The 13,264-nt window shown below is 37.2% G+C and overlaps 1 protein-coding gene across 7 annotated transcripts in view; it reads left to right on the top strand.

Annotated features, from left to right (window-relative positions):
* Positions 1-13,264, top strand: part of dlg3 (discs, large homolog 3 (Drosophila)) — a 164,610-nt gene that overhangs the window by 147,454 nt on the left and 3,892 nt on the right. For 6 of the 7 annotated variants that reach the window (XM_063000488.1, XM_063000491.1, XM_063000490.1 and 3 more), the window contains 8 exons: positions 2,734-2,809; positions 5,589-5,688; positions 9,739-9,780; positions 11,142-11,192; positions 11,281-11,382; positions 11,502-11,674; positions 11,774-11,883; positions 13,048-13,139. In XM_063000488.1, the coding sequence (XP_062856558.1) occupies positions 2,734-2,809; positions 5,589-5,688; positions 9,739-9,780; positions 11,142-11,192; positions 11,281-11,382; positions 11,502-11,674; positions 11,774-11,883; positions 13,048-13,139 (746 nt within the window). Of the gene's footprint in view, positions 1-2,733; positions 2,810-5,588; positions 5,689-7,856; positions 7,903-9,738; positions 9,781-11,141; positions 11,193-11,280; positions 11,383-11,501; positions 11,675-11,773; positions 11,884-13,047; positions 13,140-13,264 lie in introns of all 7 variants that reach the window. The other variant, XM_063000489.1, reaches the window with a different exon arrangement.

Here is a 13,264-nt window from a genome sequence, read left to right as displayed (position 1 = left end):
AAGTTCTGCATTGTATTGGATGCAGCATATCTCTGCCTTGGCACCCAGTGTTTCTTGGTGCAACCAGACCTACCACAAATCTCAAAGAAAGGCACATAGTTTACAATTGATTATTCATTATGCTGATGTTTAGTTTGATTCTGGTAAAATATATATATATAAAAAACCTCTCATTTGTTTTAAATGCTATTGAGGTCACTATAACCTGCAATATTGTGCTGTTCAGAGAACTTCCCTCAGCTTAAGTGCACTAAACTAATATAACCATACCTGTCATAGAAACACTGATGGTCCACACAGGATGGGGGAGGAGAAAACATAATTCTCAAAAGAACTTTGCTATTCCCCCGGGGTGTGGGTGCAGGGAAATATATGCTTCCCACGAGGACAGTAAAAGTAAACACAACATAAGGAGGAGCAAATGTAGAAGAGCTTACAAATTTCATTTCTCTTCGTGCTCTGTGTGCTCTCTTCATGCTTTCTCTCAATTGGAAATGACCTCTAAGCAAAAGTTTTCTGACAGTGAGACTTGACATGTGAAATGACACAGAGGAGAATACGTCAGAGATAATGTAGAGGAGGACCCTGATTATAATAAATCCTTCTCTGATAAGGTTGAGACCCTTGATGTTGACCCAATTTCCCCAGTGGTGCAAATTGCAGGCGGGAAACATGGCCAGTGCCAGAAATGTCACTACAAAAATGACTACTACTGTAGTGCAGACAAAGAGCTGGACTCTCTCTGTTGATAGTCTGTAGAGGAAGTACTATGCTGTGCATATTCTGTCCATCCTGTTTGTATTGTCAATTTTAGTGACTACATACAGTGGATATAAAAAGTCTGCACATGTCTGTTAAAATTCCAGGATTTTGTAATGTAAAAAATTAGATCAAATGAATCATTGCAGATTTATTACCAGCTTTAATGTGATCTGTGCAAATTATATAAACAACAAACTTCTTATGCAACTAATGTGGTTGCATAAGTGTGCACACCCTCTCATAAATGTGGATGTGGCTGTGTTGATATGTGCATATTTTAAACTCATGTTAACCTGTAGTCAGTACCTGCCATTAATTAAAGTGACTCTGATTAACCCCATATAAAGTACATCTCTTCTAGCAGGACATTTACGGCCTGCAAAGAGCTTACAAGTATCAAAGAGATCTCATTCTTCTAAGGTATTACTCAGGTGAAGGCATTGCCTATACCATGAAAACACAGTAAAGACATTCATCAACAAATGGATAAAATATGGCATCACAATGACATTACCAAGAACTGGATGTCTCTTCAAAATTGATGAAGATAAAAAGAAAACTGGTCCAGGACGCTGCAAACAGGCCTACAGCATTAAAAAAGCTGCAGGAATTTCTGGCATGTATTGGTTGTGTACATGTGACAACAATCCACTGTATTCATAAGTCTGGGATGTAGGGTAGGGTGACTAGACAGAAACCTTTCTTAGAAGGGTATATTTTGCAAAAACTTGCATCAACTCTGTCAAAAGCATGTGGGCTGCATTGTGGCTTCACAGCAAAAAGGTCCTGGATACAACTCCCAGGTGAAGCGGTCCATGTCTTTTCTCTGTGGAGTTTGCATGTTCTCTCTCCCCTTGTCTCCCACAGTCCAAAGACATCCAAGTTAGATGAATTGATACAAAATTGTCTGTAAACTTGAACTGATGAATCATGTGTAACCTGTAATTACCTGTAGGAAAATGTGCTTTGGTCTGATTGGTCCGAATTCTAACTTTTGTACTTAATTCCAGATGGTATGTTTGGTGCAAAAACAACACTGCCATCACCCAAAACACCATACACACAGTGAAGCATGGTGGTGGCAGCATTATGTTTTGAGGCGGTTTTTCAATTGAACTGTACAGATCATACATCACATTTAAAGGTGAAAAAAGTTTTTCTCGTATAATAACTCGCATCCAAAGAAACAAACAGTAGCGTAGAACAATCCCTGACACAATGCACAAATAGTTTTTTTATAGGTGATCTTTTTTTAAATGAAGAACTGTTGTTTCTCCTAATGATATTCTAATGATCAGTTTGACAAATAAAATCCTTCTAAATGTTCAATTTTTCTGGAGTTAAATAGTCTCTGAACATAATACATGATATTGTCCTTAATAACAGAAATAGTTTGGATTTCTAGTTGTTCTATAGAATTAAAAAACCCAACTTATAATTACTAATAATTCCAGGTAATTAAAAACACCAACATTTATATTTATTTTTTAATTTAAGCTCAATTAGTGAGATTTCTTTGGTAATTTGATTATTTTTCTGTAGTCAGGTAATAAATATCATGGAATTATAAGGGGTTGCAAATGTTTGTGTGTTTTATTAAAGGCTTATTTTATAGTTAACAAAAACATGAAGTACCTGATACACAAACTTTGGTTAACAATTTTAATTCTATTTATTTTTTGGATGTTTCCATTGCTGGGGTCCAACTGATCCCAATGCTGGAAGATGTTAATATATGTGAGGATAACTAAATTACTAAACTAAATTACTAAGTAAATGTATTTGGTGTTTATAACTGCATCTTGGAACATAAAGGTAAGGTATTAAAGGGTTTAAAAAATATGTCTAGCATGAAGACTAACATTCATGTGCTCCACATTCACGTCTGCATTTTTATGACCACTAACAAAAATGTCTGAAAAGCAAAATGACTATTTACATTTTTACATTATTTCATTTTTTCCCTTTTAGGGTGGAAAAGAAAGAACGTGCCAGGTTAAAAACAGTAAAATTCCATGCTAGGACGGGGATGATCGAGTCCAACAGGGTAAGTGTGATTTTAATCTCTCTCCCCAGCTCTCCTGTGTGGAATATTTGGAAACTGACCCACTTTATTCTGAGTGTGGGAATGGACGTCTTCTCACTGCTGTTGCAGAATTGAAGACTCCTATTACATAGACCTCTCATGTGTCACTGGGTGTGTGGAGATCAAGAGACTTAAGCTGTGGTTATACTTGCTGTGTAACTGTGGATACGTACACACGTGCACCTGCTGCACAAGCATCAATGCTTTTCAGATACATTTACAAGGAATTAAATGAACAGCTGAAGTGCCGGCTGATTGGCTAATGTTATGTCAAGATAACTTCTGAAGAAAATTCAATTCTTGGAAACGTTTATTATGGGTAATTGAGCCCAATTAGAATGCCAGGCATTGGTACATGTGGCCAATTAGCGCAACATTCTCAGTAACATCAGCATTCATTGTGTTTTGGACAGATGTTATTGTGCTTGTTATCGTTGATCTTAATGTAGTGTGAGTCACAATGCGTACCAAAATTTGTTTCGAAATTCTACTTGGCACATAGTACTCGGCTCGGTGGGTAGCACTGACGCCTCACAGCAAGAAGGTCCTGGGTTCGATTCCCAGGTGGAGCAGTCTAGGTTCTTTTTGTGTGGAGTTTGCATGTTCTCCCTGTGTCTGCATGGGTTTCCTCCCACAGCCCAAAGACATGCAAGTGAGGTGAATTGGAGTAATTGGAGAATCTTGGGTAACCAGTAACTACCACGTCTGTCACGAATGTAGCCAAATTGTGTAAAACATGACGTTAAAATCCAAACATAATATAATAATGTCACATTAAATGGGCATGTAGCCTTATACAAATTTATTATAAGACAAAGGAGCACATGAGCATAAACATAACAGATCATTACATTCATTAAAGGTAAAAGGTTATGCAACACACATCACCACTTTCAAAATTACCTGAACTTAATTGCTTGGGCAACCTTAAGCAGCTGGAACATTAAACAAAACAGTTGTTTTGGTAACTAACTAGGGTTGCTGTTGCTGTGTAGAAATTTGGTCCTGCTCCTTGCAGAATTGCTTAAATTCAGCCATGCTAAAGCAAGAACTGTTGTTAGGTCCTGCCACAGCAACTTAATGGGGCTCAGGTCAGGACTTTGGATCCTAATTTTCGTTCTGTTGAGCCATTTAGAGTTGGTCTTGCTCTAGTGCAGTTGATTGTTTTGGGTCTGTCTGTGCTTTGCATTTTGCAGCTCCCCCATGTACACCTTTTTCTGCCCAATGTCCTTCTCATTGTGTACATTGACCTTAACTGGGACAAGTGAGGCCTGCGGTTCTTTATGTCCTCGTCTGGGTTCTTTGTAACCTCCTGATTGAGTCGCAGATGCATTCTTGGTAAGCTTGGTAACCAGGAGTGGTGTGATGGCCATTTGTGGGTATCGGCTCTTACTGTGGTTCACTGGAGTCACAGAGCCTTTTTCCATACTGGTAGATTTTAATGACTCTGTCACATCTGTGGGTGTCTAGTGAAATTTAACCAACTGTCCATTAAATTTGGTTAAGTGGTTTATTTAGTAGCTAAGAGAGCTAGTATTTAGCTTGCTTAACAGTCCAAGGTTAGTGTTGTCTGATTCTTCTCTTTATGATGCACCAGATATTGACTGCAGGCAGACCAGTCAAGCACATGCACATGTAGTATGTGCTGAATGAGGACTGGCATTGTTTTGTTTTGCTTAAGTAAACACAAACTCATGCTGTGGGCACGGATGCACCACCATACCATGACAGATGTTGGCTTCTGCATCTTTTACTGATCGCAGTCTGGATAGTCCTTTTCATCTTTGGCATGGAGAACTCTTTGTCTGTTGTTTCTGATAACAAGCTGAATTGTGGGTTCATCTGACGACAGCACAGTTTTGATCCATCCGAGATAAGTCGAGACCCAGAGAACTGAGCTGTTTCTGTATTGAATTGATGTATGGCTTTCACTTTAAGTTTCAGTTTGCATTTCTTGATACATCAGTGGACTAAGTAACAATGGTTTTCTAAAGTACCCTTGAGCCCATGTTGCTATATTTAGGTTAGTAGCATGCCGGTTTTTATGCAACATCGTCTAATGGGTAGATGGCCACGCCCTTTCAATAATGGTTGATGGTCTTGTCCCATACAGACTGAGACTTAGTCTGGAATGTCTAAATGTTTTCACAATATGTATGCTAATTTTGCCCTGTACATTTTTTTTTTTATATTTATCTATAATTTTATTCTCTCAAGATGTGTGGTACAAAGTGGTGAGCCACAAAGTGGATGGGATTTGCTTTACTTCATTTTACTGATAAATAAAAATAAAGCTGATGACAATATAATCAATATAATGTGGTCAAGATTTGGGACACTTTTGCAATACTGCATTCAGTGTTCCACACCAACTGGACATGAGGCTACTAAATAAACTCAGAAATTGAGCATTATTATGTGTACCCATTGTTAAAATCAAGTATAATCACAGTCTTGGTCATTTAAAAATATCTGATTACATTCAGTGACTGTGAGAACATTTGGTTAATTAGTATTTTCTGTTTTGTATACAGTTGGTATTTTCTGTAAAACATGTAATTTGTTTCCCTTTTTATTCATTGTTCTTGATGCATTTGAAATCCATCAGTTGTACAAATGATCGTCTTTGTTTTGCATGATTATGTAATGTGTGCGTGTGCTGTCGACTGCGTTGAAACTCGTTTGTTCTGATTGTTTCATCTCTCATTTCCATTCCCCTCGTGTGGTCACGTCCATGCAGCCAGTCAAAGTAAAGCGCAAAAAAAGCTTCAACCTCTCACGCAAGTTCCCGTTTTACAAGAGCAAAGAGAATATTGTGCAGGAATTGGTGGAGACTGAACGTGAGTACAAGCGTGTGCAGGGGGTGTTGAGGGCTCTAACGCTGTCCTTCATGCTTCATCCTCCTCTCACTGTTGCTTACCACAGGGACAGTGTGCTCTGGCTTTTGGTGTCTCTTCATCCCTTTTAAGTCCTCTCAGAGAGACAGCAGAGCCAATCGGAGTACAGTGTTCTCCATGGCCTCTGCTTTCTCCAAATGGGATCTTAGATTTTTTTGCTGTTCACTGGTGTAGAGCTGCACTAATGCTGATGCTGTGCTTGATCCTAGTCCAATTAATTTACAGAAAAAAATCTGTGCCTTTCTTGCCAGACAGACAATGAACAGTTTTGGAAATGTTGTTCTCTGGTTTAAAAACAACACTCAGCTTCTGCTCAACTGGTCCATATAAACAAGACTTGCAACTGACAAACTTAGACTGCTCTTCAATCGACAGACTAACCCAGCAACTGAAAAGCAGTGGTTGTGCTTAAGCCCATGGTTGTCTTGTTCTTATAAAATATTATACTTCAATCTTGACCAACCTGGACTCTCCACACATTCCCCAGTTGTGCTGTTCGGTTGATTTTATAACACCGTTTTTTCTCTCCTAAAATCACACCTGTAAACTCCCCTATCACTTGACGGCCAAAATGTTGGGAGTTTGGGCTACCCTATGCTTCCTCTATGATATGTAAAGCCAGCCACTTCCTCTTTATGAACTGGGGCTCTTGGAATGTAATTGGGCTGATGAAAGTAATTTAAAGGTTTTAATAATAATAATAATAATAATAATGAATTTATAATATTAATAATAATTTATAATTTTTACAATTTAGAATTTATCAAAATGTATAAAGTTTAGCATTTATAAAATGTATAATTGTGAAATGTAGAATTTATAAAATGTATAAAGTTTAGCATTGATAAAATGTATACAATTTACAATTTATAAAATATTTAGAATTTATAAAATTATAGAATTTGGAATTTATACAATGTATAGAATTTATAAAATTAAAACAAATTAGAATTTATAAAATTATAGAATTTGGAATTTATACAATGTATAGAATTTATAAAATTAAAACAAATTAGAATTTATAAAATTAAAAAAATTTAGAATGTATAAAATGAATAACATTTAGAATTTATCAAATGAATAACATTTAGAATTTATCAAATGAATAACATTTAGAATTTATCAAATGAATAACATTTAGAATTTATCAAATGAATAACATTTAGAATTTATCAAATGTATGAAATTTAGAATTTATCAAATGTAATTTAGAATTTATCAAATGTATGAAATTTAGAATTTATCAAATGTAATTTAGAATTTATCAAATGTATGAAATTTAGAATTTATAGAAATTATAATATTAATAATAATGATAATTAATTTTAATTATAATTGTGTTCTTAAAACAAATACTCTGTTCTAAAAGACTTCACTTGCAAAATCTAAATAATTTAAACGAATGTAGCAAAGTGTATAAAGATTTCGGGCTGTTTTTTATGCAAGGAAGGCGTTATTAGTTTAAAGCAGCCTCGGGAGCACATGGACATCATTTATATAGCTAAATGTAAATAGTGCTTCTTACAGGTGACACTTTGAGTGGTGTTGGGGGGGAATAAACAGACTAAAGCTCAATTAAAAATTTTAAATATTTAAAGCAGCATTTCTAATCCTGTATGCCTAGCACAGGAGCCTTTGGCATCAAAACACTGACCTGATCCACACTGACTATCTGGATACCAAATGGACAACCATGAATGCAGAACACGAATATGATCACACCCGCTTTCGCTGCTTAGCCTAGAAACCCAGCTGAATTGTGTGTGTACCTATAAGAGGTCCGTTCTGAAGAGCATTGGTTCCATCTTCCTTTAGCTCCATCAGTTGGATTTCCATTGTACAGTGTCTGTCTGGCATACGTACTTCACTCAAACACTTAAAACCTTCCTAGTTTCCTAGTTAAATTCAGACTTTTGTTATCATAAATCTAAACCTGGCACCATGTATGATAACAAATAGCTCTGTGATTTTGCACAGCCAGTTTGTTAGTCCTCCTCAATATCCAGAGAGCACTGCACGTCTTCCCTCCTCGCTTTTCACTAACATCTCGTTTTCTTCCTGTCTGCTCTTTTCTTCTCTTTGTTTCTGCGCTCACCTGTCGGAACACTCAGGACTTCCCAGGGTTAAGCGATGACTTTTATGGATCAAAGAGTTTAAGTAAGTGTATGGTTATACTTGTCAAGCAGTCGCCCGGTGAGCTCGTTTCTGTTCCGGTATCACGGCTGCCGTACACAATTTTGCAGGCACATCTGGAAAGAGTATTTGCTAAAGCTTATCACTTAATGTGCTGAAAAACAGTGCAGGCTTTTTCAATATAAATTGTCTTTTTATGAACATAACTCCGCTTACTTTTACCACCTATACTGAATGGCAACAGTAAAATTTGGCTTTAGTGACACTATTTATGCGGTGCAGAGGATACTTTGTTCTAAAACGACATGTTTTTTCTTCACAACACAACTGCCATCGTATCTGCTGACCTTTTATAGGTATAACAGCATTGTTTAAAAGCATGCATCAGTAATGTTTCTAATGCTTCTCAAATAGGATGCAAATTTCACCAAATTATGTGAACCAGTACTTGGTAATCATAAGTGAACAGCCTACATATTAAAATGTCAGGCAAATGGATAATAAGCAGGATAATCCTCTAGCACACCAGTGCTGGGTTTCTGAACTTCCCGAGTTCGAAACTCAGTACTGTTAAGGTATGGTGTGAGTCGAAGAGAGCACGAGGCAGGCGAAATGACCCCTCCTCGGACACGACCGAAATCTCCAGCAGTGAATTGACTATGCTAAATTGGGAGATGAGAGAAAATGCTTAAATATGTCAACAAAGCTTTAGGTTTTATTCAGTAACAACAACCCAACACTGAGCATTGCCATGTGGCAGTCTTGTAGAACAATAACATGAACTTAAGTGTAATTGGACATCGTTTGGTCAACATGATGCTAAATTGTGGGCAATTGCCATGGATGGGCTCTTCAACTGATTCTGCTATTTGGAAAACCATTCGATTAAACTAGTGTTTAAATATTTAGACAAGAATATATTTAATAGTATAAAGCATTAATAGTTAAAAACATATACAGACCAGTGACTTCTCCCTTGATGTGTGCTGGTGTTGTGAACACTAGCTAGCGTGCAAACAGGATGCTAAAATGTGCTTAGTCAAATATCAGCACAACACACTCTCCCTTGAGCAAATATGTGATACCTACAGTTTTAGCACCGCAAAATGAATGTAGACGTTTACATGTGTAAACAAAGTTAAATCATGTTTTGTTACGCAACAGCATCGATCAGAACAACAATCAATATGATGACACTATTTGTAGTGTACTAGTTTGATTTGTTTAGAACAGTAATATTGAGTTTGGGACACTTCAGTCACTTCAGCTCAAGTTCTGTTTTCATGGTTTATCAGGATTGGCCTACAGACTTCAAGCTCATATTTAAACTAAATACCCAAATTTACAGTGAGAGATTTTACTTTGCTCCAGTTGTCTAATCTCTCTGGACTGTAAAGTATGCAACATCCTGGTGGAAACTCAGCCCTAGTCTTTAATCTACTCTTTAAGCATGTCACACATGCTCATTACATACCACTGGGTTTTAAATGCAGGTTATAAATCACTACGGTGCCATTTGATTTAAACTAAATAATAGAGTGTTGACTTTGGCGCAAGTTGTAGTACAAGTTTTTGGTGCGGTGGCACAGACGAGGCCATAGGAAGTCCTGTTCAGGGAGTGGAGCTCACTAGGGACATTGTAGGAGGAAATACTTTATTTCCTATTGCTGCCACCTCCCACCACTTACCTATAAAGGAAGCATCGGCCGTGCGCACACTAAGAATGTTCTAACGTTTATTCTGCTCTCTGTTTCCTTTCTTTGGAAGTGACAAGTGTTATTTTCTTACAATTCTTTAACTTATGCTATTTTAACGTGACTTCATGCTGTGACATTCAGAAACGTCCCTTTCTTTTTACAGAGTGCTTAACATCCAACACCAGTGACAGTGAGAGCAGCTCCAGTAAGTGACTTAAACGTAGTTTTATGTATTATGAATCAGTATTCACTGCACTTGGTAATATTTAATCGAATTGTTTTTATGTAGGACAGTGTTGTTAGGTGTTTATCTTCATTAGCCGAATTGGCTTTGAAAATGGTCTTAATTCTAAAGCTGTGTGGGTAGCACTGTCGCCTCACAGCAAGGTGGTCCTGGGTTCAATCCCCAGGTGGGGCGATCCAGGTCCTTTCTGTGTTGAGTTTGCATGTTCTCCCTATGTTTGTGTGGGTTTACTCCGGGAGCTCCGGTTTCCTCCACAGTCCAAAGACATGCAAGTGAGGTGAATTGGAGATACAAAATTGTCCATGACTGTGTTTGACAATAAACTTGTGAACTGATGAATCTTGTGTAATAAATAACTACCGTTTCTGTCATGAATGTAACCACAGTGTAAAACATGATGTTAAAATCCTAATAAATAAACAAATCATTCTAAAGCTGCATTCACATGACAAGGGTTTTATTTACCGTGAAGCTGGGCCCATAATTCCACTTACCACAGGGTTTAAGCGTTCACTTTCTGTGCGGCAAAACTGCTTTCTGCTGGCTGCAATATAGAGCGCCAAGCTTGAAAACAAGCCAGTATTTACTGATAGTATTGACGGTTTATTCACATGCAGTTTTGTATGAAATGTATTTTCGTCTATACAAAACACTCAGCAGTTGGCATTAGGAGATGTACTAAGATTAAAAAAGCAATTGGTTTAAAGTAACATTGGTTCAATTAAATGACTCAATTTTATGATTAATCCGACAGTTCAGGGTTTTGTGAAACAGTGAGAATCAGTTTCTCTACACCATGTCTTTGCCTCGTTTCTGTTTACATCATATAAACAATTAGTCTAATTAGCTGCGCTTTGAAAATGTCAACGGCAAACTGTTCAACAAAGTTTAATCACATTGAACTTTGAGCAGCGGTGAAAAACTTGAGTCAACGCGGTAAATGTGTGTGGTGCGTGCCACTCAGGGAGGCAGGGTAAGGTAAGCTGCAACACCTTACTTTATAGAAAACAAAGGCACAGCAGTGCAAAAGTGGTTATCATGTGAATGCAGGTTTTTGAAATAAGGTTTGTGTTAGCTTAATTCTTATTAATAAAAATTGTATTTATTTAAGGTATTTTTAATGGATGGACCTTAATCTTGTTCTACTTCACATTATGTAATTGGCAATGCTGCAAAATGTTAAAATGTGTCCAAGAAGCAAATAGAGATTCAAAACTACTCCAGAAGCTATGAGCAAATGTCCATGAAAAATTTTGGCAAACACATTTAACAAATCCCTATTTACAGTATTAATTCTCGTTTCCTGTTTTTTAATCATATAGAAGGACAGGAGGATACAATTTTATCTTATGAGCCAGTAATCCGACAAGAGAGTAAGTGTTATGTTTTGCAAACATTTGTGCAGGTTGAGTTGTATTTACACTGGTTTAAATCTGACCAAATTTTCATCTTTTTCATCAGTTCATTACACGAGGCCAGTAATCATTTTGGGTCCAATGAAGGACAGGATAAACGATGACTTGATCTCAGAATTTCCTCATAAGTTTGGATCCTGTGTACCTCGTAAGTGTTTAGAATGTTTCCAGAGGCTACGTCTTCATTAGAACCTTCTGTACATTTCTACTTTTTATTTAACAATGCTTAGAAATGAACTCGCTGACTAAATCACAAACGTTTCACAGATACAACTCGTCCACGAAGAGAGAATGAGATGGACGGACAGGACTACCACTTCGTGGCCTCGAGAGAGCAGATGGAGAAAGACATTCAGGACAACAAGTTCATTGAAGCAGGCCAGTTTAATGAGAATCTTTATGGGACCAGCATTCTGTCTGTCCGGGCCGTGGCTGAGAGGGTTCGTAACCTCTTGCACATGCTAACACACACATTCCAGACCATCTCGAGTCTCTCTCTAAACAAAACGACTTGTTGTTTTTCTGTGTTTATGCTGTAGGGGAAGCATTGTATCTTGGATGTGTCTGGGAACGCCATTAAGCGACTCCAGCAAGCACAGCTCTATCCCATTTCCATTTTCATCAAGCCCAAATCCATTGAAGCTTTAATGTAAGTTTCAAAGTTTTATAACCCATCTAACAGAATTTTTTTTTAAATTTTTTTTTATATATACCTTTCTGCTACATATACTATAGCCAAAAGTATGTGGACACCCTTTGTAATTACTGACTTCAGATGTTTTAGCCACACACTTTCCTAACATATAAAAATAATCAATTATGTGGAAGGCTTTTCCCTATTTTAGGACATGCTTTAAGGAGTTAAGTATATAGAGAAGCAGTGTGCCCTGCACAGAGCCCCGACTTCAGCCCTATTAAACAGCTGTTGGGGTCAAATTGCTTTTGGGGTGCAAATGAATCCCCACACACATTTTAGGATCTTGTGTCTTCTCATAGGAGCAGAGGATGTTATAACTAATATATAAAGTGTGGGTATGCTGGCTCTGTAATAATTCCTATCCTGTTGGAATGGAATGTTCAGCAAGCTCCTGCTTTCGTGTCCAGGGTTTATTTCACACCTCCAGTTACTGTCTTTGCAAAGTTTGCCATGTTTATTACCCTGTGTCTGCATAGGTTAAAATTTTTCTCCTCTTTTCCAAAACATCGTAGTAGGTGGGTTGGCTTCTTTTAGAGAATGTTTACACGGGTAGTTCATTTCTTTTGGTTCAGACCAAACAAGAAAATTATACCAAAAAAGGTTCTCTGGTTCAACACAGGGCATGATGTCACAAGATGCGACACTAAATGTGCCGTGAAGGAACAAAGCTGAAAAATGTAAACACACCCCTAATTGCCCCTCGGTTTAAGTAAGGGGAGGGGATGCCCTGTGATGGGCCAGAATGTTTTGGCATTTACTGAAAGTGTATTTCTGGAATTTAAATCTCTGTCTAGTATCTAATCCAGTTCTAATCAGCAGCTAGTTTGACAATTACAATAGTAAAACTGTCACTCCTGTTTACCAAGGAGAAAAAAAATACTCCTAGCTGTGTCATTACATACAATAAATGCCAAGATCTCCAGACCTGTTGTTAACTTTGCAAATAAAAACAATGAACATTTATTCCTTTAGTAAAAACAGAATGGGAGGTAAAATACTCAAAGTAAAAAAATGGAAATATGAGTACTTATAAAATAAGCAGAAACAATAGTAAGAGTGTCTAGAATCAAATAAAGTGTTAAATGATTTACAGTGAAGTATGTTTGTCCTCCACAGGGAAATGAATAAGAGGCAGACGTTTGAGCAAGCAAGTAAAGTCTTTGATAAGGCAATAAAGCTTGAACAGGAATTTGGGGAATATTTTACAGGTAATAATTCTTTTTTTTGTAATGATATTCTTAAATGTGCTAATTTTTTCTGGTCCTACTGGGGGACATTAAGCTTCCAAACGTTTTGGAAACTGTTTAGCCACTACGCAAGCTATAGTGGAGCT

Source organism: Trichomycterus rosablanca, chromosome 8 (genome assembly GCF_030014385.1).
Source record: "Trichomycterus rosablanca isolate fTriRos1 chromosome 8, fTriRos1.hap1, whole genome shotgun sequence".
Taxonomy (NCBI): domain Eukaryota; kingdom Metazoa; phylum Chordata; class Actinopteri; order Siluriformes; family Trichomycteridae; genus Trichomycterus; species Trichomycterus rosablanca.
The sequence above is the reverse complement of the archived record's forward strand: the minus strand, read 5'-3'. Positions and strand labels throughout refer to the sequence as shown.